This window comes from Chionomys nivalis, chromosome 23, assembly GCF_950005125.1.
Source record: "Chionomys nivalis chromosome 23, mChiNiv1.1, whole genome shotgun sequence".
NCBI classification, from domain to species: Eukaryota; Metazoa; Chordata; class Mammalia; order Rodentia; family Cricetidae; genus Chionomys; species Chionomys nivalis.
The window spans coordinates 12,799,092-12,824,471 of NC_080108.1; the positions used below are offsets into that span (position 1 = coordinate 12,799,092).

At 50.5% G+C, this 25,380-nt stretch overlaps 1 protein-coding gene across 2 annotated transcripts in view; it reads left to right on the forward strand.

Moving 5' to 3' along the window:
• Positions 1–3,532: 3,532 nt before the first annotated feature.
• Positions 3,533–25,380, forward strand: part of Homer2 (homer scaffold protein 2) — a 90,381-nt gene continuing 68,533 nt past the window's right edge. For both annotated transcript variants that reach the window (XM_057756571.1, XM_057756572.1), the window contains exon 1: positions 3,533–3,695. In XM_057756571.1, the coding sequence (XP_057612554.1) occupies positions 3,691–3,695 (5 nt within the window). In that variant the 5' untranslated portion in view covers positions 3,533–3,690. The remainder of the gene's footprint in view (positions 3,696–25,380) is intronic.

Below are 25,380 nucleotides of genomic sequence, written 5' to 3' on the forward strand. Positions count from 1 at the left end.
GCAAGCACCTTTACCCAATGAGCCATCTGGTCAGCCCAAGATTTAACCAGTTTTTCTCCTCTAAATCGCTGTGTTCCACAGTCTCCTCTGGTCTTGGCAGCTCTTCCATCTTTTCTTGAGAGCTTTGAGGATTGGTCGGGTGTCTCGAGGACAGTTCTCACGCGCTGTCTGTAGTACTTCTCTAGTGGACGGGTGTTATGGGAATATCTGAGGGAATATCACCTAAGTGAAGGCCCTCCTTGTCATACCCTCCCGGAAGAAGGATGTAACATCCACGAGACATCATTGGTAATACTAACCCTAGCCTTGTGTTAAGACAGCAGCTGTGAGGCCTTTCACTATAAGGGAACTGTTCCATTTTCTATAGCCTGTCATTGGAGTCATATCATGAAGCCCTGCCTATGCTTAAGTGGAGCAGGGGTGTGGTGACGGTGATGGTGATGATGGTGATGATGATGATGATGGTGGTGGTGATGGTGATGATGATGGTGATGATGATGATGGTGGTGATGGTGATGATGATGGTGGTGATGATGGTGGTGGTGATGATGGTGATGATGGTGATGATGATGGTGGTGATGATGGTGAGGTGATGGTGGTGGTGATGATGATGGTGATGATGATGAGGTGATGGTGATAATGATGATGGTGATGATGATGATGATGATGATGGTGATGGCTATAGCTTACTGGTGAGCTACCTAAGGTTATGTGACATGGTCCAGTTAGGAAGCAGACTCCTCAGCCCAACATCTGTGCCTAGTGGTCCTTTCTGGAAGCCTCTGATACTTGCACAGAATGACAGACAAGTCCCTGAGCTTGTGGTGGTCAAAGCCTGGCCTCCAGTCTTCTAAAGCACCAATTGCCCTGCTTGTTTCCAAATACGGCTGTATCCTAACGATCGTTTTCATTTTCCCAACTCCTCTGCTTCTCTTCTGACTTCTCCCCTGTCTGTTCTCGCCGGCTTGCTCGCTAGGTCCTTGCTTCTATAGAGGCCTCCCAGGTAAACATTCCATCCACCCTCCCAGCCTGCTGAGGTGGTACCTCTTCCCCTCTCCAGGACAGCTCCTACTAGGCCTAGATCCCATCCTCCCGGCTTTCTCCAAGACCACGCCCCTTTCTCACATTTTCAGCTGTCCCCAGCACTATCCATCCCCCCCTTGTACCCAGTTGATTAACCTACATAGGCTCTCTTTAGCCAGGCCTCAACCACCAGGCAGCACAGAATCTCTCCATTTTGGCCTTCTTGAAATAGTAGGTTTCACCCTCCCTCTCTATTGTCAGCTAGGGCCACCGAGATCACAGGGAGAGATGTTTCACAATGCAGTTTGCCTGCACAGGCTCCCACGGAGAGCCTCTCTAATAGGGAAATGAAATGTCCATCTCTTGGGAAGGGTCCAAGATGATGAATGAGCACCCGTAAAGACTGCTCCAGAGGATGAAACGGAGTGCAGAGCCATCAGAGAGAGCTCTCCAGAGAAGCCCCCAGCCTTAGCTGAAGGAGAGGGGTCGAGAAGTGAGGCCGCTCTCCCCATGCCTCACCTCTGGGAGTAGCTTGGAGAAGGTGGAGGAAAGACAGCAACTCCCTTCCCAAACCTGGAGTCTGAGCCACCTTTCCTGCCCTTCCTCCCCCAGAGCTGTCTACCCAGAGGACAGCCAATTTAATCACCGAGCATTCAACTTCCAAGATGGTTCTGCCTTCCGCTGACCGAAGCAGCTGGTGTGATTCACCACCCCACGGGCTCAGCCTCACTGCATCTTGCCAAGCTGATGGGGGTGTGGGTGTGCCCTCTCCATCAGTGGAGCAGAAGGGAACTCCCAGCCAGGCCTTGGGGCACTTCTTGGCTCCTTCAGAGACTCTGCCTTCCATACCCCAGTACACAGACGCTGGCTTCTGTTTGTTATTCCCCATCTGTTGGCTTCTTTCTTGGACCCTTCTAGTGACACCGTACCCATAGGCACCTTGGCACAGGCCTGGGCTTTGGAAGTTGTGTTAGATGGGTTTTCTCGAGGACTGAGTGATAATTAGTCTTGGCTCTCAGGGGGCTCACCTGTGTGCACAGACCTTGACCAATTTTGCGTAGAGGGGGTTGGGTCTATTTGCCTATGCAGTCAACAACTATTGTGGAAGACTTTGAATTCCCTTGATAGGGAGTGGGGCTACAATGATGGGCAAAACGCCATGCTTTCGAAGAGTTTGCAGGTGTGTCTGGAATAATAAACCAATAATTTTACATCGGCTACTACCAACAATGAGTGCAAGGGAGAAAAATGCACATGTACCATGCCATCCATGGCCTTGGGTAGCGTCTCCAGAGGAAGTGACAGTTTAGCCGGCATCTGAGGTACAAGTAGGAATTAGGAGGAGAAAATCTTTCCAGACAGAATAAATAGCACGTGTGAAGGCTGAGAGGATGGCCAGCTGGCTGGAGGGCAGAGAGCAAAGGCAAGTGAGATGAGCAAAGGCTGAGGTGGCAGTGCCAGCCCAAGGGCAGTGGAAGGGAAGCCGCGGATCAAATTGTATTCGAGAAACTCCCCACCGGAGTTTAGACAGGGGGTTGGTGCTCTCGTGGGGTGAAGAAGTTAGCTAGCAGGTAACAGCTACCCAAAGGGGTATGAGGGCAGGGGCATGTTCCAGTTGCTTGTCCTTGTCTTCCCAGTCCAGAGAGGGCCGGTCTTATGTGGGCAATGTTCGCGCAGCAGCAGACAATCCCGTGGAAGGCCCAGGTGTGGCGGGGGTTTGATAGTTAGGTTGGCGCCAGTGCTGGTCTTTGGTAAGGAATCAGGACCTGGTGTGTTGAAGGGGGCTGAAGAGACCGCCTTTAGCCAAGCTTAAGGAAGCCTCTTAAATTTTGCTAACCCGCTATGTTGGAGATGTGCAAGTCTTTCTTTACCCAGGGAAGAGTCAAAGCAGCAGCTTTGGACTGTAGGAACCTCCCTGCTATGTTAGCCTCCAGGGTTTTAACCAGGTTGTTACTCTAAGGCCACCAAGCCATACAGTAGGCAGGAAGACGAAGGTGGGCTTTTAAGGGGGAAGGGGGAGCAAGACGTGTTCCTACCGTCTCAAACTCTGGGGACCTGAGCTCTAATCTGAGTATGTGACCTTGGTCACATCATTTACCCCTTCTGAGGGGCTTGGGTTCCCCCATCTGCAAACTAGAGGTGGCCAAAAAAGTCCCTGCCAGCTGCCACTTCAAGTCCAGCAGGCGGGACATCCCGCCCGAGGCGCAGCGCCAAGCCTGGCAGGGCGCGCGGGTGCGGGGTCGACCCAGGAGAGGAGGGGGCTGCGGGAAGAAGCGGCGACTGCGCGGCAGCGCGCGCACGGTGGTGGGGGCCGGGAGGGGGGGCGCTGCACGCGTTGCCGCGCCCCCGGCTCCAGGCGGGCGGTGGCGGCGGCGGCGGCCCGGGGGCCACGAGGTTACGTAAGGAGCGGGCGGGAGGCACCGGCGGCTCCGCCCGAGCGCAGCCGCCCAGCCCCCGGCCGCCCAGCCCCCGCCCTCCCGGCCGCCTGCGCCTGGCGGCGGCCCCGACACCGGCAGAAGAGCCGCGCAGCCGGCCGAATGGAGCGGCGCCGGGACTGAGCCGGGCGCACTCTGGCCGCCGCATGTGCCGCGCGGGGAGCAGCTGCCGAGCGGCCGGAGAGCGAACGCCAGGGGCCCCGTCGGAGCGGCCGCAGGAGCAGCGCCGGAGATGGGGTGAGTGAGCTCGCGGGGAGCCCGCGAGGGGCTCCGGGCCGCCGGTGGCGTGCTGCAGCGGGAGCTCGGGGGTGTCCCCCGGCCTGGGCGCGGACTTTGCGCCGGAAACCAACGGATCTTCCTCTCTCAGCCAGCCGGGCGCGGGGACACCTGGCGGGGACCCGCACCCGGGCTGGGCTCGGCGCTTCAGCCATTCTGTGGTCTCCTTGCCCCTGGCGCGACCAACTCCAGGGCCTGGGTCTGGGACTGTGAAAAGCAGCTTGAGGTCTTCACGGCTGCATTTAATGCTAGCGACAGGGAAATCGAAGTTTTCCTGGAAAGGAAACACACCCAATAATAACCCTTCGGGCGTAGGGAGAGTGGACTTGCTGGCAGCATTGAGATGGCTGAGGATGGTGAAAATCTCGAAGGAACCTAGGTGAGGCTCCAGATGCTTGGGAGGGAAGTTGGAATACTCGGTTGAAGTGACTAATGTTTCAGAGTATATAAAGTAATTTTAAAAGCACGATTGATTTCTCTTCGGCGTCTCTTGGAGCAGCAGGCGCTGTGAGTCAGGAGCCACGGTGCTAATAACACAGTAACTGCTTACCTCTGCTCACCGATGTGAGCGCACGCACACGGTGTTTCTCCGTGCAGGGAATGATTAGCGTGCTTGCTCTCCACCTGAGAAAACTGAGGCTCGAGTAGTTGGGCGACTTCTTCCAGCTTGCACAGCTGTTGGCTTTGTAAAAGGGGAGAAACTAGTGCGTGGTGGTTTTCATCGGCAGAGGCCAGGCCACGCTGCCTGACAGAGGCCATGAGCATGGCTGAGTGAACCAGAGGTCTTGAATCTCTGTCCCCTGCTGCTGAGCCCAGAGTTCTTCAAACAGCCTTTCGTGGGACCCAGTTGCTTCTGCTGTATGGGTCTAGAGAACTTGCTTCCCTTTGGGGATGGGAAGGCATGGGTACAGTGGAAAGAGGCAAGATTGCCCTGGTGGCCTGACCAGTCCCTGTAGGTCAATGCCTTGCTCCAGGCAAGTCTCTGGAGTGGCTTTCTCCCGAGGCAGGTAGAGTTTCGGAGGGAGTGGGGGCAAGCAAGAGAGAGCTTGACTGTGGCCAACAGGAACACGGGGGACAGAGGGGCCCAGCGGAACTTTGCATAGGAACATTGATGCCTAGCCAAGAGATTTAACATGTTGAGCAACTGGGGTGGGTGTGGGGGGCGGTGATAGACAGAGTCTACCCTAGCTGGGAGGCAGATTTATTTTTCAGCCATCTCTCAGCAGATATGAAAGAGCTGATCTCTGAGCAGTGGGGAACCTTTGAGGCTCTCAGATTTCATACTTAAAAACTAAATCTTTGGGAGGGAGTTAGCATTGTAGGTCTCAAGATGGAAGATAAAAGGACCTGGTAATTTTAACTCTTCCCCCGCCCCCCCCCCCTCAGCTGACAAAAACCCAGCCGAGCACACTTGCATATCAAAAACAAATATTGAAACTCTGTGGTTAAAAATATGTCTGTGGAAATGAAAATGTTTACTCACAAAAGCTTAAAGAAAATACCAGAAAATATATTTTTTTGTGTGTGTTGTTTTTGGAAAAAACAGGGAGGAGTAGCTTGGGCATTTTGTTTAAACACCGAACATGTCTTTCATGTAATTTTAACATCACTCAATAAATATGTATTACTCATCCTTGTAGCTAATAGCTGATGTGTAGCTCTTACCTCTCCCTGCCATTTTAAAATATATTTTCCTCTGTAGTTTATGAGACTGTACAAGCCATGATGGTAGATTGAGATGGCGCTAAAGGCTGGATAAAGGGTTCAGACAGAGGAGGTGGATGGAGGGAGCCATTTTAATAAAAAGCCAGGACTACTGCCATCCTTTCTGAGAGTTGTGTGGGATGGAGAGGAAGAGCCAATAAGAGCAGCCTGTAGCAGACCTGGCTGTGGTCCTTGTCAGAGCCCCCTTGGGACTCTGTAGGAGAGACCTGGCAAAGATAGAAGGAAACAAGAAAACCAGCCGGCCACCCAACTTTACTTTCTCCGCTAAGGCTGCATTTCCCCTTAGGTGTCTACCGCCCTTTCGCTTCTGTGAAGTGTTTATCTGATTCTTCAGGGTTGGTGCTAGCATTCCCTGAGGCGACTACTTTGTACAGGCTCCTTACCAACATCCGCTTCCTTATGTACTCCTTGCCTCCCCTTTCACAGATGGAGTAGCAGTCACAGAGCAAGGCTATAGACCTCCGTCTTCCTGCCTGGCCAACAGCAAGAATGAAACAGCCAGGCTTCTCCTGCTTGTTTACCGAAAGGCCAGTCTTTCTTGATGTCCAACGGCTCTCTACTGGTGTAGACTCCGCCCATCTTCTTCCACCTTCCAAGGACTGCCTTCTTAATGTCCCCCAGCATCAGTATAGGAGCGTGGTCCAGTTCAGCACTGTCCAATAGAACTCTCTGCAGTGCTGGAATGTGCTAATCTCTATGGTCAGTTACGGCAGCCATCAGCCACTTGAGACTCCTGGGCACTTGAGATACGCCTAGTGTGTTTCAGGACCTGGCTTTACATAGCCGCATGGAGCTAGCGGCTGCCATATTGGGCGGCACAGTTTGGCCTTACTCTCCATCCCTGTCCTGTCCCCATCCTGCATACCCATCCTGCTTCTGTTCCACTTCCTTGTCCTTCTGAGAATATCGATCAGGCAAACCCTTAGTCTCCATTCATTTTCCCTTCCTACCGTTTGCTTGACTTCCACGCTCTAGCCTGGCTTCTGCCTCTACCTCAGCATAGACCCTGCCCTGTCTCTTCCCACCCCTCATCCCCCTTGAATCAGCTCCCTCCCAGCTCCTCTGAGGCCACACTCTCACACCCTATCTTTGCTCTGCTCCTTTGTGAGATGCTGAGGAGTTTGTCCTGGTCCCTGGCACTGCCGATCCTCTCTTCCCTGGTCTTCTTATCCAATTCCTCGGTTTACCCTCACTGCCCACATGACTTGAAGTATGACTGCCTGTCTGCCGTCAGCCCTACATTTTATTTCCACCACAGGCCTTTCTCGGTGCTTCTAATTCATCCATCCTTGGAGTCCTTGCCGTTGCCTCGAGTTCCCAGCTTCCCTTCTTCCTCCCGCCCCAATCGGTGGCCCCACTGATAATTTGCTGTCACCCTTGGTTCACCCCATCCCATATCCTGTGAAGAACTCAGGAAGAACTTCCCAGGTTCATCTGGAGCATGCCCACTCTCCAGTAACCATAGCGCCGACTCTTGTCCTGGCCACCATTGCCTCCTTCTTGGATAGATAAGCTTTTCAGCCCACTACCATCTTCTGCACTGGGTTACTGTCAATCCATTCTTTGCCTGGGAGCCGAGGGACCTGCTTTTAAGATTGCAAATCAGATCTTTTCACTCTCTTGTCTAAACACCCTCCAGCAGATAAAGGCAGGGGGGCTCTGCCTTCTCTCCAGCATCACCAGTCACTCCTGGGGCCACTTCATAAATTCTGAAGATTCCTGGCCCCCTTTGGGGAGAACCCCTCCATCCTCCTCCCAGTTTCCCCCGAGGACCTCTTTCTTTCTTAACCTCCCCTCAGCATCAGTGTGGGAGCCCAACACTGTTCTGGAGGACTCTCAACACTGTCCTGGAGGACTTTTGCAGTGCTGGAAATGTGCTACCTGAAATCCCCCACCCTGGCTTCCCAGACATCCTCTCTCCTTCCTTCACTCTCAGACCCCAGGATGAGCATTTTCAGCCACCACAACCAGAACGCTGGTTCCCATAACTCACACAGCCTCACCTGTGCAGCCCACAGTGCCTTTCCATAGCACACCTGTCGTCATTCAGGTTTTGTTGACCTATTTGTACCCCATCATCCTCCAATCATTGCACAATGGTAGGACTTAACCTTTTCACCATTGCACCCCAATGTGCGTACAGTAACTGACCTCGCAGGCCTGCCGTAAATACTTTATGGTCGAGTTACCGTTTGCACAGTGGGAGCCTTGCTTGGATGCCAGCCTGAAAGTTATGATGCTCTTTTTGGATCGCCTTCTATATTTTCTTGAGTGGGGAGTCACAGGACCAAGAGAGAAAGGGATCGCATTTGGATCCAGTTTTGCTTTAACGCCCAAGCGGGCATTCTGCTTTTATTGTGATGCAGGTTCATTTTAGGCTGTGTGTTGGCACCCAAGCCCTGGAACTGTGAATTCGTCTCTTACTGTTTATAAGAGGCCAGCAGAAAAGGCCACTTGTCAGCTGTGTGATTCCTAGCTGATTTTCTCGGTGTTTACCATAAGATCCCACTGTTCCTGGCCCACCTGCGTTTTGCACTTGTTCTCTTGAGCCTCGGTTACTTGCAGTGGATGATGGCCACAGCCTTGGTTATCTGATATAGCTGGCTGCCTTCCCATGCTCTATACTGCCTAACTTCTGGTATTCTTTCCCACCTCGGAGCCACCCTGTGTTCTCTTACAAGTCACAGGGCTTTCCTTTGGGCTTTTAATTAACTGAAACAGAGTCAGTCTTTTAGGGATGGGAAACTTGGCTCAGTGGTTGGGAGCACTGGCTTCCAGGACACAAGCTTAATTCCTAGCGCCCACAGGATGGCTCACAACCGTCAGTCCAGCACCCTCTTCTGGCCTCCTCGGGTACCAGGCCCACACGTGGTGCATAGACATGCGCGAGATAAAGCACCCATCACACGAAGTAAATATTTACACATTTAAAAATGAGTTTGCCTTCTCCTGGTCCAGTTTTTGTTGTTGTTATTCAACCTCACTAAGGTTAATTTGAATCCTTCATCTGTGAGGCGGTTGTCCGATGCTATTGGGGACCCAGGGATGAGCAGGCCCATGGTTAATTCCTGCCTCTGGGGTTTATGTCTTTTAAAAGGGGAGAGAAGCCACATGTGCAGGTACTTGCTGTGCTGGAAACAAAATGCTCCCATCTGAAGGGTATAAAAGGAGATGGTGGGATGGCCGTACATTTGGGGAATCTAGGGAAGATGTCTCGCAGAAGAGGTACCCAAAGGCTGTTGTCAGTTAGGATCACACTGGTTCAGTTAAAAAGCGGTCCCCTTCAGTGTCTGCACTGGAAAAAGCCGCAAATTGGGAAGGGACTAGATACCAGATACATAGATATCAGCCGAACAAGTATACAGGTATGAGAAAACATTCTCTTTGGATTGTTTTTGCTTTGTTTTATAAAATTCAACTTATTTGACAACCTTAAAAAAGTAAGGGAATGGGCTCCAAGGTGCTGAGAGAGTAGGTTTTAGATAAGCAGCTGGAAGGCCTCACTAAGAAGGCGGCTCCCAGGCCACAGAAGATATTTGAGGGGAGAGTCAACAGCAAACACAAAGGTCCTGAGGCAGGAGCATGCGCAGCATGTTAGTGAGCAGTGAAGAAGGCCAAGTGGTGTGGAGGTCGAGGGTAGCAGGGGCTGGGCACAGTGTCTAGGGTCATTTCTATTTGGGGAGATGTCCTCATTCATATTGGAAGCCTCTTGTCATTCTTAACCTTGCTGGTTATTAGTACTGGCCAAGGTCCCATGAGTAGCCTGTGCGCAGTCCCCTGAAGGAGGACTTGGAGCAGAGTAGGTGGTTTGCTTTTCTTAATGGACTCTGGTTTATAGACATTACCATGTCTCTTTTCTGTAATGCCTCTGGAGGAACTTGGCATCAAGTGTGTGGTCACCCTTGGCACACTCCAGAGCTCATTTATAATTGTTCTTCCTAGCTCCTAGAGTGTGTGTGTGCACACATGTGCACTGTTCAGTGTGAAGGGAGACAAAAGATTGGCATTGAGTGTCTCTGTGTATGTGTCTGTCTCTGTGTGTGTGTGTCTGTCTCTGTGTGTGTGTGTCTCTCTCTCTGTATTTGCCTGTGACTGTCTGTGTGTGTCTGTCTATCTCTGTGTGTGTCTGTCTCTGTGTGACTGTGACTGTGACTGTCTGTCTCTGTGTGTGTGTGTGTCTCTGACTTTCTCTTTTGTGTTTTTAGACAGGATCTCTCACTGAATCCAGAACTCACCATGCCAGTGAGCCCCTGGTTTCCACATTGTAGCTGTAACACCACACCCAGCTTTTATGCGGGTGTTGGAATCTGAACTCAGGCTCTTCTTGCTTCTGCAACAAGCACTTTACCCTCTGAGCCGAGCCCACAGCCCTCTACCAAACTCTGGCATAGCTTAGGGCCCATCCTGTGTTGTCTCTTCCCTTCCTCGTCTCCTGTTTGCTTTGTTGTTGTTGTTTTTAAACAAAATCAAAATAGCTTTTCTTTTTTTCTCTAATTATAAAAACATTGCCTGCTCGTACTGAAGAACAGTGTGAGGAAGGAAGTGAAAGTGATTTTGCATCCCACGTCTTAGGGAGAACCTTCTTCAGCACTTGGGTGTCTATCTTTGCAGACTCTCTTCCCTGTGTGTATGACTGAGTGTCTAGATGTATGTCTACAAAGGGAAACATATTTTTAACAAGATGAAATCACTCTATATGTCTGTTGTAGCACAATTTTTACAACAACAACAAAAAATGTTTCGAGTGGCCGTCTTTTCCTGCCAGTAGTTATAGGAACACATCATCATTTAAATCTACACCTAATTCTAAGTGGTCATTTTGCAAAATCTGATACGTTTTTGTAAACCTGCTAAGAACAAAGCAGAGTATTTTTTTTTAAAGGACTTTTAGAGAATTCCTAAAGGCAGTTCTTGGCTTTAAGTGAATTACTGAAAGGAAAAAAAAAAAAACGGCAGAGGAGACCAAGATCACAATTAGCACCGGGTGATTTGGGAACCTGTGCGGTTCTGGGTGAGTCACTGCTCCGGAGTGAACCGTGGTGAGGATGTGAAGGACTTCTCGTTGTTGCTAAGGGTGGGTGGTGGACTGAGACCCAGCACACCTCCCTGTTTAGAAATCCGAGACAGAGTAATTCTGTCCCGAGTCTCCTCACGGGCAAAAGCGCCATGTCCCACTTAGGAACCTTTCTGTGTTTCAGAGGACCGTTGTCCTTCTATCTCTTCAGAGGAAATTCCCGTAAGGAAAGGGTTGACAGGGATGTGCATGCAGGAAGGACAGTATATTCCTTCCTTAATTTTAAGACTCTTTTTTTTCATTAAAAAAAAAAACAAAAAAACAAAAAACAAGCACCAGGACTGGGGCTATAGCTCAGTGATAGAATACTTGCCTAGCACGCGCAAGGCCCCGGGTACGATTTCCAGCACGTCAGAATACACTCAAGAGTGAACACCCGTGTAAACTCAGCAGAGTCTCCTCAGCCTGCAGCTTCTAAAACTTGTGTGGGGTAGACACAGAGACCTTTCATTTGAGAAGACAAGCGCGTCCCTCAGCTTTGTCTAATGCGAAGCAAACAGCATCCACACGGCGTATTTACAATAGAGAGAAGGGACTCGTGGAACACAAGTCCCTGGTGTACAGGCCCTGACCTTATGGATGTTGAGAGTTACATTTTCTTAACGAATCGAGCAAAGAGCTGCATGGCGAGGAGCTGGGGTGGAAAGCTTGGGGTGCTGGTTTCGATTCCCTGGCCCCTCAAGCCCTGCTGTGCTGTGTTCCCGCATCTTCTAGGTATTGGGTGTGCGGGCGTCCCCCAGTGTATTTATAGGTTTGGAGGTGAGAGCTGGCGTCATGCACCAGGCTCCTAGCAGGGTGTGTTCCGTGTGGGAAGAGGCAGGATGGGAGCCTCTTTGAAAGCGCGACGAAGTCTCCAGTACTTCTGCCACCAAGGTGCTGTTAGTCATATGGTATCATCCTGGTAGAAATTATTTAAATTATATTTCAAATTAGCTTGTGGGGAACACATTTAGACATTTGTCAAAGACTAAAGAGATTTTTTCCAACATTTTTATTCATAAACTTGCTAGTCTCAGTATTCCTCAGAGAAATTAGAGATCATGGACTCTCTGCCTTAAGAAATCATTTGGTACGTGGGTGCCTCCTGGCCAAGGAGGACTATTGATCCTGGCTTCCCACTGTGCTGGCGGGGGGGGGGGTGGGGGGGTGGGTAGAGGCAGCCTCTACTGTTTGCCCTGCCTGGGGAAGCCTGGGTCTGGATCCCTCCTGAGAATAGCTGAGGCCAGCCAAGCCTTCGGTAGCCTTGGGTATCCTGTCTGGGTCATGGGGCAGGGCTGTCCACCGGGACTTAATTAGTGAGGAACATTGCAGACTCAGTGCTTGTGCTTTGGAGCCCTTCTGAGATCTTTAATTGGGAAAGTGCTTAATTGGAGTTGTCCAGATAAGTGGAGAAGAGAGGGTTGCTTTGGCTTCTGCCGTCCTGGGAGAGAAGGGTAACCGAGAAGGGCCTCATGGGAAAAGGGATGCCGCCTGTGCCAGCCGGGATGTTCCAAGGGGTAGGGCGAGTGGCTGTTGGTGATGGTGGCACCGAGACATAATTTAGCTCGGATGATGTGAAGAAGTGGCCTTTGCCTCCTCCAGGTGGACTCAAGATGGGTGTGGCTGTTTCACCCGCCGATAAATGTGTCCTCATGCAGGGCTGTCTGTCAGTGGAGCTAGGATGGGTATGAGCGAATAGATCAAACCCCAGGCCCCTGGCTGCTGTGTGAGCACGATCAGTCATCTTGTCTCTGTAAGAAGTCCCTCTCTCTCCCTCCTCCCATCTCATCCCACTGAGCTACACCAGAGTCTCAAACCCACTGTCCTTCACCTGGTAACTGTTGGGATGTCAGGGTGCAGTTAATCCTGCTACCAGAGTGAGGCCTGACCCGGGCAGTGGGCGCACTGGCTGGAGAGGAAGCAGCGGCCGTGGCTGCGGGGCAGACACACGCTACCATTGGACTTCAGTCTGCGAGCGGTGGGAGAAGAATAATTATTTTAGGGAAATTATTCTAGAGACGGTATGAAGGGTGGCATGGAGAGTTAGGAGATTAGAAAAAAGACATTACAGCAATGGTTCTCAACCTTCCTGATGCTAGTGACCCTTTAGTACAGTTCCTCATGTTGTGGTGACCCCCAACCGTACAATTATTTTCGTTGCTACTTCATAACTGTAGTTTTGTTAATGTTATGGGTTGTCATGTAAATACCTGTGTTTTCCAATGACCTTGGGCCACCCCTGTGAAAGGGTCATTTGACCCCAAAGGTTGAGGGCCACTGCCTTACAGAAAAGAGCCATGGTCCATCCAGGCAGGAGCAGGTGAGAACAGAACAAGACGAGAGCAGACACTGCACAGGGTACTGTGCGAGCTTGGGATGGAGTCCACACGGACCAATAGACACGCATGTGGGGATCTCATGGAAATGGGGGGGGGCTCTTTCTTACGTACTTGTTTAATCTGGACTCAGCTAAGTACATAAAGTGAGACTGTGGTGTCCATACGCTCACATCTCGTTTTGTTCTTGAGAGAGGCTCACTTTCATAGTTGAAACTGGGTTTGGGAGGTTCAATAGCCTGTTCAAGCTCTTAGCCAGGAAGTGGCTGAATTGGGAACCAAGCGTAATCTTGTTAGAGAATAAAGTTCACGTTCTCTGGGTGCGGTTTCTGGAGGCCAGCGTCCTCGTGATGGAATTGCTGGAATATGAGGGACGTAGATTGAGTTGTCAGCAGTGCGGCTGTTTCTAGGGTTTGTGGCTGATGGTGGTGACCCTGGCTTGGGCTAGGCCCAGAAGAAGGGGAAAAGGCAGCTTTCCCAGAGGAGTTTAGTGTCGAGAAGGTGAATTTCTACATATGGCCCTCTAGAAGTGCAAACTCAGCAACTGGGATAGAGTCACACATGGTCTCGGGAGCCATCGCCTGAGATGGATTGACCACCATCTAGAGGTAGAGATAACACTTGAAGAATCACAGGGAGTGAAGGGAATGAGACTGAGACGCTGAGGCTAAGATGAAAGGCTGGTTGGAGAAGCCATGGGAGGTAAGGCTCTTATGTGGATCGCCATCAACAAGACCAGGGACCTCCTGAAGCGCAGAGGATGGCGGGACCCAGCAGATGGCTACTGTAAATATTGTGGCGGTGGGGGTGTCAGGGCCATGATGGATTTGAGAGCAGGTTCAGCTCCGTGGGAGAGCACAGATCCAATCACAGCAGAAACTCACTTAAGGGGTGACTGTTGGGAAGGGAGGAGAAGGTAAATGCAGACGGAGGTGCAAGTAAGGATGAGTCGGGGTCCAAGCAAGGGTGAGTTTTGTTCTGCAAAAGGCAGAGAGCAAAGTGAAGGGGCTTACTGGAGACATTAGAGAACAAGGCAGTGAGGGTGGAGACAGGCAGAAACAGGATCTAGGAGGAGCGGAGCCTCCAGAAGAGATTCAGAAAGAACTTCAGAGCAGGTGTGTACTGCAGCCCTCTGGTTTATCCACTTGCTTGTTTTGCAGTGCTGGAGATGGAAGTCTGGGCCTCACACGTGTTGGTGAGGGCTCCGCCACTGAGCTGCACGTCCATCCTCAGGATTATTACACTGGTGGAAGGAGAAGGAGGGGACTTGATCTGCTAATTGTTCCCTTTCAGTGCAAATTTAGGATTATCTAGGAACCAGGGGCTAGATCAAGGAGAAAGGGAATGAATTGATCATGTGCTGTAATGGATTGGGGCAGGTAGTTAGCTAAAGCAAATACAGATTTATCACCAGCCTTCAGGGGACTCTTGAAGAGTCAAGATTATTTTAAAGGTGGCCACAGCTAGGCAACTTGCCAAGCACCGGGAGATCTCGGTGTAGGAGCAGAGGCAGCCCTAGGTCCCGTGGTCAGCGACAGCAGCTATTCTGCCCAGATTCTGAGTGTTTTGCCGTCCATAGGTGGGGGACTTGTGAGGAAGGAGCACCTGCTCCATCCTCTGGGTGACCCCTCTGCCCTTGCATCTTACAGTAGCATTGTTCCGTTGTTAAGATCCTTCCAGACTTTCTCTTTAAAAGATGCATTAAAATTCTCACCAGCATGACCCCTGTGAGTAATGAGATCTGTAAGTTTATTAACCTCTGGGCGAAGTGGATTTTCCTGCTCCATGGGAGCGGATAATCTCCTGGAGGGACCTAACGTTAATGTACAGACTTGAAGGGTTTGCTGAGAGCATGGTCAGTGTGGGCATGGCTGTGGGGTTCTGCTCTCCCACACTGTGTGACTTAGCACCCGTCCCACGGGAGATGGACGGGTGATCTCCCCACACTGCTGTCCCTCAGCCCCCTCAGAAGCCCCTGGTTGAGATGGATGGAGAAACAGAACAAGAAGCCCTTGTTTCTTCAGGTAACTCCAGTTCTCTGGGTATGGGGACGAGAACGCAGAGACGGGAGTACTGAGCCGTGAGCAGACGGGACTGTCTCGACAGCATGCCCTTCACGTGGTCCTGTGTGACCATGTTGACACACATTCTCCTCTGTCACCCCAGTGATGGCCTTCAGAGCGCACATGTGTGGATACTTGACATAAGCTACTCAGGAGGCGTTTGCTGAGTAGTGATGACTCCTGATTTCAGCCTCATTAGTTTGACATGTCCAGTGTTGTCACCTAGCCCAGCCTACCTGTCCTCACTGTACCCTGCAGGATCTTGTGCCCCTCTATGTTGTTTATCACAAAAAACATGTAATTATCATTTGAAGCCATGCCGCCAGTGCCATAATCTAACCAGTACTCTACTGGAAACAATTACGGCCATATTGGTAATTATTAAATATTTTCTAATATTACATTAAAAAGAAGAGACAGATGAAGCTAAAATTTTAATATGTATTTTAATCCACCAAGTCCAAAATACTATTCCACATGGAATCGTTGGTGAGTAAAACAAACACCCACCCCATCCCCTGCTATTTGTATCTTAGTGAGTGAGACAGACTCTGCTTGCTCCTATGAGCAAACCCTTCTGCCTCCAAAAAATCAACCCTATAAATGAACCCACCAGTAAAAGTCTCTGCAAGTTGTCCTCGGAGGAAAAGGCGTGGAGTCTGAGACTGACTTCGGAACAGCGGTGCATGGGAGATGCACCTCTGACGTTGCCTTGCATGCAAAGCAGGGAACCAGCGTCCGGGTGGAAGGAGAAGCCAGGGCACAGACCAGGAGTGGAGAGAGTGGTCCTGAATGCTTGAAAAACTGGAAGCAGATCATCCTGGAAGGAACTCAGCAAGGGAGGGAAGGGCCCCAGGCAGGGGGTGGAGGAAGAAGCAGTCCAGGCCCAAATCAGATGTGACTGTGGGAAGTGGCAGGGACATGGGTATCAGGAGACTGAACAAGCCTGAGCAAGGATGGCAAGATGGCTCAGTAGGTAAAGGCACTTGCTGTCAAGTCTGACGACCCAAGTTCAATCCTCGAAACCCTCCTGAGGGAAGGAGAGAACTGACTTGTCTAATCATCTATCAGTCAGCTAATATCTCTCTGTGTGTGTCTCTGTCTGTCTCTGTGTCTGTCTTTCTGTCTCTCTCTCTCTGTGTCTGTCTGTCTGTCTGTATGAGAAAAGCTGAGTGATACTGAAGGGCTGTGACAAGATCCTTATTAGGCTCCAAGGCAGTGGCACTCTGTAGAAAATGAGTTGGAAGGGGCAAAAATTAAAGCAGGGTGACTCTGTAGGTCAGAGTGAATGCCAAGGCTAGCATGCCACGTCGCAGCGGTTTCCATATGTGGTCTGTTAGAAGTTAGAATGTCACAGGAGGACATGACGTACAGGGTCAAGAAGAGAGAGGAAGTCAAGGACTTTGGTGTTTGCTGCTGGTAGAGGTGGAGGATCCTGGAAGAGGAACCATTAAGAGGGAGGTGAGGAGGCCCAGTCACATACCAGCGTGCTCTCTTTGAGAAGGAAGCAGTTGGTTATGAGACCCGGCTCAGCAGGGATGTTGACGGAAAAGCCTGGGCGGTGTCACTGAAGGAGTGGCAGGGATGAGCCTGGAGCACCCATCCTTTATTGGGTGGCCAGACAGAAGGAGCTAGCAAAGAGGATGGAGGAGGGGTGACTGGCTGGGGAGGGAAACATCCCTAGAGATGGGGCTTCGGCGTCGGTTGAGAGCTCCCGGGAGGTGGTGTGGTGGCTGCTGGTGTCCTGGCGTAAGTCAGTGTCAAGGCAGGGCGAGGAGCCAATCGGGTTGGAAGGCCCACGGGAAGCAGGAAGGACCGCATGGGAGGACCAGGAGTGAGCATAGCTGTGGAATTGAATAGCTGCTGCAGGAGAAGGCAGGCAACAGAGAAGTCTCATCCTTGACAAGACGAGACCAGACGAGATGCTCGGTTCAGAGCCACAGGGAAGGGCTGTCCCTCAGAGAAGCAAGGGGGACGTCTTTCTCTGAAACAGGAGGCCATTGTGAGGCTTGGGTGTGGTGGGAAGGTACAGGAATTCCAGGTCTCCTGCCTTTGATGAGTGGGAGGCTGGGTCATCAGCTGAGCGGGGTGGGGGTGGAGAAGGGTAGGCAGCTGAAGCTGAAGGGGAGGATGAGAAGGTTTTTTTTTTTTTTGGTTTTTCGAGACAGGGTTTCTCTGTGGCTTTGGAGCCTGTCCTGGAACTAGCTCTTGTAGACGAGGCTGGTCTCGAACTCACAGAGATTCACCTGGATGAGAAGGTTTTGACTGGGATGGACAGCACGCCCACTAAAGAAACACAAGCCTAAGTCGTTGGAGAGTGACAGTTTGAGGTCAGAGAACGTGAATTTGAAGTGAGACTCATCCACCCAGTTTGCCCAGTGGTTTGGGTGTGGGCTGCCTACATTAGGTCAGGGTGCCGCCCCTGTATTGGGAGGCAGGGTTTCTCCCAGGACTGTAACAGTGATGGACCACAGGTGGGTGTGGGCTGTCCAGTGAAGACTGTGAAGCTAGGTCATGGCTGACAGAGAGGGCTTAAGTCTGGATTGGAGAGTCTTGTGAGGTGGGAAAATTTGAATGGGTTAGAAGGATGGATGGGCCACGAGGAGTCCAAGGTGGGTCCCGCATGTGGCTGTGGGCAAAGGTCACTGTGGGAGCATGAGGAAGGAGGCCTGCCGTGGAGGGACCAAGGGACCTGGCACAGTGTAGTTGGGTCTTCTATGAGGGGGACATGACAAGATTGGGGGGAGAAGCTGGAGCTCTTGATCAGTGACAAAGTGACATGGAAGCTGGTGCCTGGGATGGCCTGGCCTCCCAGGGCTTGGAGTGAGCTACAAGGGTACCAGCTGCCTCCATTTGTGTTCTGTGTGCTTGTGTAGAGGGGACAGAGCAGCTCATGTGTTTGGTGGGGATGGTCCTCAGTCATCTGGGTTTAGTTAAGGGGTGAAGGGGAGGGCAGGTATTTGAGCAGGGACAGCCAATGTTGACCGAATTCTGGTGTTTTCACAGAGCCCATGTAGTCTTTGGAGATTAAAGGAAGACCCACCCAGACTTGGAATACATAGAGCTGGGGGATCTTGGGTGATGGGTGACCAGTAGCTCCACTGGGTTCTCCCTGGGGTGGTGTGTGGACCCGAGACAGGGCTTTTGTGAGTGAGAGAGACCTGGGGACACCCAGAGATGATAAGTTTGCCCTGATTCAGCTTAGGTAGGTGGTTGCCCCAAAAGGTGGGTAAGGCTTTAGCTAAAGTAAAAAGGAATTCTAAGAAGGGAGGGAGCAAGCAACACTACATTTTAGCTCTGGACGGGTGCCCAAGGGCAGCCATCCAAATGCAGATGGTGGAAGGGTTGTTTTGAGAAGCAGAATGAGAGGGTCTGGGCATATGTTCTACAGGAACGCTTCAAGAGAAGGGTTCTGTTAAGTGACTTTTCCAGGGGGATGAACAAACATCCGTCCATCCTAGATCGTCAGTGATGATTGAAGAAACAGTTCCACCAAAGTCTAGCTTGGGGAGCCAGTGAACTTAGTCGGGGTTACCTACAGGATGGTAGGTGGGGGCTGCCTCCAGGAAGTGGGTAACTCCATCGCTGAAGAAAGCACTTCCCACTTCACTTAGAGATCCATTTGTATGTTCTCTAGGAGGGCCAGGCCCAGTGCCCCTTCCTTCTTCCAGGAGGGAACGTTAGTGGGCTCATCTTGGCAGGGTCTTATTGGGTACTCCTACCAACTCTAGTTCAAAGCTGTGTTGGGCCTGGATGAGAGCGTTCCATAAAAGGTTTCTTCCCCCTTTATAATTCTGATTTCTTCTATGATATCCTTTCCCTTGTCTACTCGAATAAATTTGTGTGAATAACTTTCTTTTTTAACTGCTAGCATATATTACTTGTACAAAATCATGGGTTCTGCTGTGACATTTTCACGTATGTGTGTGAGACACTTTGATCGTATTCAGCCCCCTTCACCCTCCTGTCCCCCAACTCCTCTTGTTCCCCACTCTATCCAAATAGATCCCCTTCTATTTTCATGTCTTCAAAAATCTATTTTGTATATGAGAAAGGCTCTTTTTTAATGTTTTGATATATTTTATTAATTCTTTGAAAATTTCATATACTATATTTCAGTCATATTAGTCCCGGCCCCGTTCCTCTCTCTCACTCCCCCCGGATCCACCCCAGCCTCATGCCTTTTGCTGTTTTTATTAAATCACTCATCAAGTTCAATTTGTGCTGCCCGTGTGCTCCTGGGTGTGGAACCAAACTCCCAGGGGCCACACCCTTAAAGAAAACTGATGCTCCCTCTCCCAGAAGCCCTCAGCTGACAGTGGCTTGCGCTTCAATTAAGGGTGGGGGGCTTGAGAACCCCTTCCCCCTCCGCGCTAGAATATTGACCGGCTTGATCGCCTGCAGTCTTGGGTAGGCACCCACAGCTGCTAGGAACTCATGAACACAGTGGCTCATACTTTGGCTCTTTCAGTCTTTATGTGGCCTCTTCTATGAAGTTCCTGAACTTTGTGGGGGTGATGAGAAAAGGGGTTCTCAGTGTGGAGTCTGGGACTCCCCCTCTAACAGAAGTCATAGTTATAGATGTGCCAGAGTTTTTACCTATTTCCAAAGGGTCCGTGACCCCAAAAGAGATTTACCCTCCTTAAAGAACTTGGGCGTATATGAACTAAAGAAAGGAACCTTACCCCTTGGACCCAGGGGTGAGGATAGGGGCAGGAGAGGGCTATCTCCTCATAGCTACCAAGGGGCAAGGGCCTGGCTCTGTGCTTAGCCAGCTGGTGGGATGTAGGTCATCAGGGAAGAGTACCTGTTTGGTTCCCTGCGATCAGTCAAGGAGCCCGAGAGCATCTGTTACCATGGGTCTGCCCAGGGCAGATGGCAGAAGTAGACGGCCCGTGATGCTGGCAGAGGCTCTGTCTACAGCTTCTTTTTTTTTTTTTGTTTGTTTGTTTTTCGAGACACGGTTTCTCTGTGGTTTTGGAGCCTGTCCTGGAACTAGCTCTTGTAGACCAGGCTGGTCTCAAACTCACAGAGATCCGCCTGCCTCTGCCTCCCAAGTGCTGGGATTAAAGGCGTGCGCCACCACCGCCCGGCCAGCTTCTTGTGGGGAGAGATAAGCAAGCTTGAGTGTGGCCAGTTGTTCCTGGTCCCCAGGAGACAGAGGGCTGAGCCCGCCAGCAGCTACAGAGCCCTTAGACCCCCAGGTGTGTGTCTAAGGCAAGTAGTCCCGGACTCCAGCCCATTTCCTTCCTGGAGACAGCTGTTAAATCCTGCCTTAGCCAGTGTTTAGGACTTAGGACCCCAGTGCCCATAACCCTCAGCTTCTTCCTCTGCAGTGGGAAGTGTTTTATATATCGCCGTTAGGTGTTAGAGTCCACCATTTAATACCTCAGTTACCCAGCTACCAGGCTCTCTCCTGTGATCTGGAGTTGAGATCGCAAAGCCTGGAGTCAGCACACTACCCCACCCTCCCTAAAACATGGCACTCTGTATTCCCAGTAACAGGGAGGGAGAAAACTCTTACTTTGTCACCAACAGAATCTGTTTTGCTAAATTTAAAGGTGGCTCCCCTGGGACCAAACTGCTTAATACATTGGCTTCCTCACGCCACCTCCTCAGACTTTTCCACCATTTGCACCCCCCTCAATTTTTGGTAGGTTTTTTTTTGTTCTGTTTTGCTTTTTTTGTTTGCTTGCTTGCTTGCTTTTGACACAGGGTTTTTGCTGTACATCTCAGGCTGGCCTTGAACTTGCTGTAGTCCCTCTGCCCCGGCTCAAGTGCTGGGATCACAGGCCTGCTCAGCTGCCCGGTACCTGACTTGGTTTTCGTTGCCTTTCTTTTTCCTTCCTTCCTTTTTTTTCCTCTTTAAGCTTTATCAAGGGAAGAATATTCTGGAAAACTGGAATTGAGGCCTGACTGAAAGACATATCATTTACTTCAAGGGAGGGATCTAAAAAAAGCTACTCCTTGGCTTCCCCCATGAATTTTAAATGCTCTACGAGCTCTGCCCCATGAAGAAAACAATGCCTCGTGGTCTTAAATAATTAAACGGATAACACTGAGTGTGGCGGCATCGAGCCAGGCTGGTCACACCGTGGGCCCCAGGAGCCTCTCTCTCAAGGGTAAAACCAGCTGGGGGACCTGTGGAGGTCACAAAAAAAAAAAAAAAAAAAAAAAATTCAGCTTCTAATGCTGCCTGCTAAGCATCTGGCAAAATTGGTACAACTGCAGAAATGTCATAGAAGAGGGGGAGGTGGCACGTGTTACCACAAGAGTGTCCTCCGAGCCGGATCAGCTGTGTCAGCCCAGTGACCCTTGTCTGGTCTCATCTGCTTCTCTACGGCCTAGGGCTGGCCATGCGAGATGACTGTGGTCTCAGACAAGGTCCTTGTCTTCCCTACCACTGCTATATGGGCACTGGCTTCCCCACATACTCGATGGAAGTTTCTGGAGAATCTTTGAGGAAAGGAGAAGGCTACTTTTTTCCCCTTCCTTCACTGGCAATGGTGACATTTTGGGATCAACCCATCATTTCTTGGCTGCCTGCCCATTCTGTGACTTTACGGGCTTTGCCTTTCGGGCCACAGAATGAAGGGTATACAGACATGGGGTGGCCACAAGGTCGTTGTGGGCCCTCACTTGCCGTCTGTGGAAGAGGGAGTTCTTCTGGGCCAAGGGATCTAGTCTTTCTTGATCACTCATTTCATCCAAGCTTCACGTTTCAAAAACACAGAAATTGGAGCTGAGAGAAGCCAAGCCATTTGATTCAAGTCCCACAGCCGAGGCACAGGATGGAAGTGGTGGTTTCTATGTTGTCCTCAGAGGCACGCCACTCTACAGTTCATATTGTGTAAGACTTTCACGGTCCCACAAGAAAGGGAAAGCAGCCTTTCAAGAGTCCAGCCAGGGATCTGAAGGATAAGGCCGGAATGTAGCTTCAGGGAGTTGTGGCCACAGCGCTTCAAGGAAGCTGGGGAGGAAGGTACAGATTTGCCCCATGTGAGTCAGTCGCCTGACTCCATTCGCCCAGATCAGGCGATGACACAGCTCTCTTCCCTTCCGCATCTCTGTCTCCCATCTTTTTTCCTGGTCCTTCCCGCAGATTTCGGTAGAGATTCTCAGAATGACAGGACGTTTGTCCTTTTGTGTTGCTCCTCACAGTCACACTTCTTAAGGTGTTAATCCAGATTATGTAATAGAAATCCAAATGTCAGAGAAGTAAACCTGCTGGGCTGGATCCGTGGATCCACTGAGTCGATCTTGACCTTAGCACAGAGCGTGGTTATAAACCCTCCGGAGCCCACACTACTTGCTTGCTTTTGGCTCTGACTCAGAATCCTTCCTCTGCTCCTTTGTCCATTCGTATTCGATGGTTACCTTCGTTATTCGTATCTGAGATGCTCCAAAGCTGGTCTTTCCTCCACTGTTAAACTGGAAGGAACCTGTAGCCATGTAGGTTTCAGGATTTGGTCCTCAACCCTTCATGGAAGTTGGGATTTTTGCTGTGTGGTGGCACATGCCTTTAATTCCAGCATTCAGGAAGCAGAGACAGGTGATCTCTGTGCGTTTGAGGCCAGCCTGGTCTCTTTCGGGTCAAGTAGGGCTGTTACACAGAGAAACCCTGTCTCAATTTTAAAAAAAAGTAAGAAAGAAAGAAAAGAAAAAGATGGAAGTTTCAAGCCTTGGTGGTCACACTGGCTTCTCTTTGCACGAGTTACAAAAATGATTTGTCTGTAGGCTCTTTCTCCTGGAGCAAGTCTTTATCCACCAAAGGGTAGATTAACCTAGTGAATCACAAATGCAGCCGATGAGGAACTCAAGCCCTGGACTCATTGATGGGAAGCTTACCCCGGGACTCTCCAAGTGCTTGTTCCTGGGAGGAACTCCCCACTGAGGCCCTCTGGGTAGTCTGCTTTGGGAGGAAAGTTTCAGCTGGCCTCTGAAAACTTTCTTGGCAGAATTAGTTTCCTCTGCCTCCTTGGGATCAAATACTTGGATGACTGAGATAGATGTGTGTTTGAAACCCCGCTGTGATGAAGGCCATTTGTGGTTTGTGCTTGGGCTCTGAGGTAGGTGTATGCTCAAAACCCTCTTGCTCTGAAGGCCACCAGTGGTTCGTGCTTGGACTCCTCAGAGCCAGTAGCTTCATTAAATTGCCTGCATTCGAGTGACAGCCAGTGAGAGCAGCTGCCCTCAAGACACCCAGGTAGAGGTTAGCCTTGCAAAGATAGCAGATTGGGCGCAGCAATGGTCTCCTTAGATCCTCCAGCCACCCATTTAGTCGATTGATATTTACTGCCACCAGACACAGCCATGGCCTGTCTTGTAGACCTTACAGTATAGCCGGGAAGATGGATTGAGAATAATTATGAAATAAATACTCGATTATAATTAATTCCTTCACTGAGTTTTGTTCTTGGTGTTGCTTGTGGTATCAGGAAGTCAGACACATAAGAACTCTTGCTTTCATGGAGATGACATTCTAATGAAGTACACAGTAAATGGAAACACAGGGGATAAATCTTATGATGTATGTGTTAGAGCAGCAACTCTCAACCTTTGGGTCACAACCCTTTCGGGGAACCAAACGACCCTTTCACAGAGGTCACCTACGACCATCAGAAAACACAGCTATTTACATTACGATTCATAACAAGAGCAAAATTACAGTTATGAAGTGGCAGTGAAAACAATTTCATGGTTGGAGCTCACTGCAACGTGAGGGAGTGTGTTAAGTGTTAGGAAGAAGGTCGAGAGCCCTGTGCTAGAAGGAACAAGAGGCAGGGACGTGGCTGGGAGAACGGTTAAGCTGGCAGCCTGACTGTGTCCGCCAAGTTCTGAGCCATTTGCTGCATCTCTGCGAGACTCTTGTTTGCAAACCTAATCGCCAATGTGATGGCGTCAGGAGGTGGAGTGTTTGAGAAAGGATTAGGTCATGAACACAGAACCGTCAGGAGTGGAGTTCATGAGACATCGTCTCAAAGGTCTTCCTTGCCCCTTTCACCATAAGGGAACAAAGCTAGAGAGTTGCCATCTAGAACTGGAGAGTAGACCCTCCTTAGACACCAAGTCTGATGCAACCTCCATCTTGAACTTTTCAAATTACAGAACTGTGAGAAATAAATTTCTATTCTTTATAAACCACCGGGCCTCATTGTGTGCTAGCCCTGGGATGGACGAGGATGAGATACATCAGTTGCAGAGAAATGGGTCTCTGAAGCGAACATTGTAGAAGGGTTGGAGTTATTGGTCATGACAGGTGATGACAGAGTTGAGAGAGGACGTTCAAACCTAAATGGCCGGTTGGAAGGGCCATCTAGAGATGCACAGAAGTCACCAAGAATTGAAACAAAGGTGCTGGAGGAGAGAAGGAGGGTGATTCAGGAGCCCTAGTCGCCAAGAAACAGGGATGTTCGCAGTGGATGTAGCAATGAGGGCTTCTGGTTGACAGTCTTGGGATGAGTCAGGACGTGAGCATCATTCCGTTTGGCCTGGAATGATGCCTAGGGATGGATCTGGTTACTCAGAAACCAGAAACCAGCCAGACCTCTCCAGAGCACTTCATCCTGACCATGGGAGAGAGGCAAAGGGCTGAGGGAGTCTGGAAGGAAGGTAAGTGGGACAAAGGTGTGGGCCAAGCGGGATGCACACAGTGGAGCAGATGTAGAGAAAGGGCTGCAGCATCCCAGGGACCAGGTGACACAGGGACCATCATCTAATGAATGTGGATGAACTTGGGCAAGCTCCTTCATCTTTTCTCTTTGCTGGTTTCCTCTGCCAAATAAACGGTGCTAATCTCAAGGTTGTTGGGGAGATCAGGAGAGGTCAAGCGCATGCCGGTGGCCAGTGTGATGCCTGCCGCCACATAGGAAATGATTGGTAAACATTGCAATCTTCAGAAGCTACCTCTTCCAAAGCACTGCTGAGACCTTCGTAGGATGTATCTCAGCCTTGCACGGGTCCATGGGGGGGGGGGGTGCTTTTCTGTTTAGAAAACAGATTCCTTGTGAAAGGAGTATGAACTACCTTGAAGCCCAAGATAAGGAGATAAGGTGTGCTCGGAAACAGGCAAACAGAAGTTTGAAGTGCTCCGAGAAGGTGACGATGAAGTGGGAACGTGTTGGCACACACACAGAGCATCTGGCCCCAAGGAGGAGCCAGGTGACAAGCCCTCAGTTGGTGGAAGCAAGCACAGGCTGTTCTGAGCCAGACTGGAGCCAGGACATATGAGCCCCAGCTGTCTGGACCCTCCTGTTGGCAGTCAAACTCCAGCCTCTTCCAGAATTGAGAAGGGGCTCTAGAAGACCCTGAATGAAGGCCCAGCCTGATTGGTCACGACCTGTTATCTACACAGCGTGAAGAGAAACCACGTGATTCTTTGCTTTTGGATCACTTAGATCTCCTAGAGACATCCGAACAGAGCCTTATGAGGTGTTTGTGCCATCTCCTCCCATTCCCCCTCTCTCTGT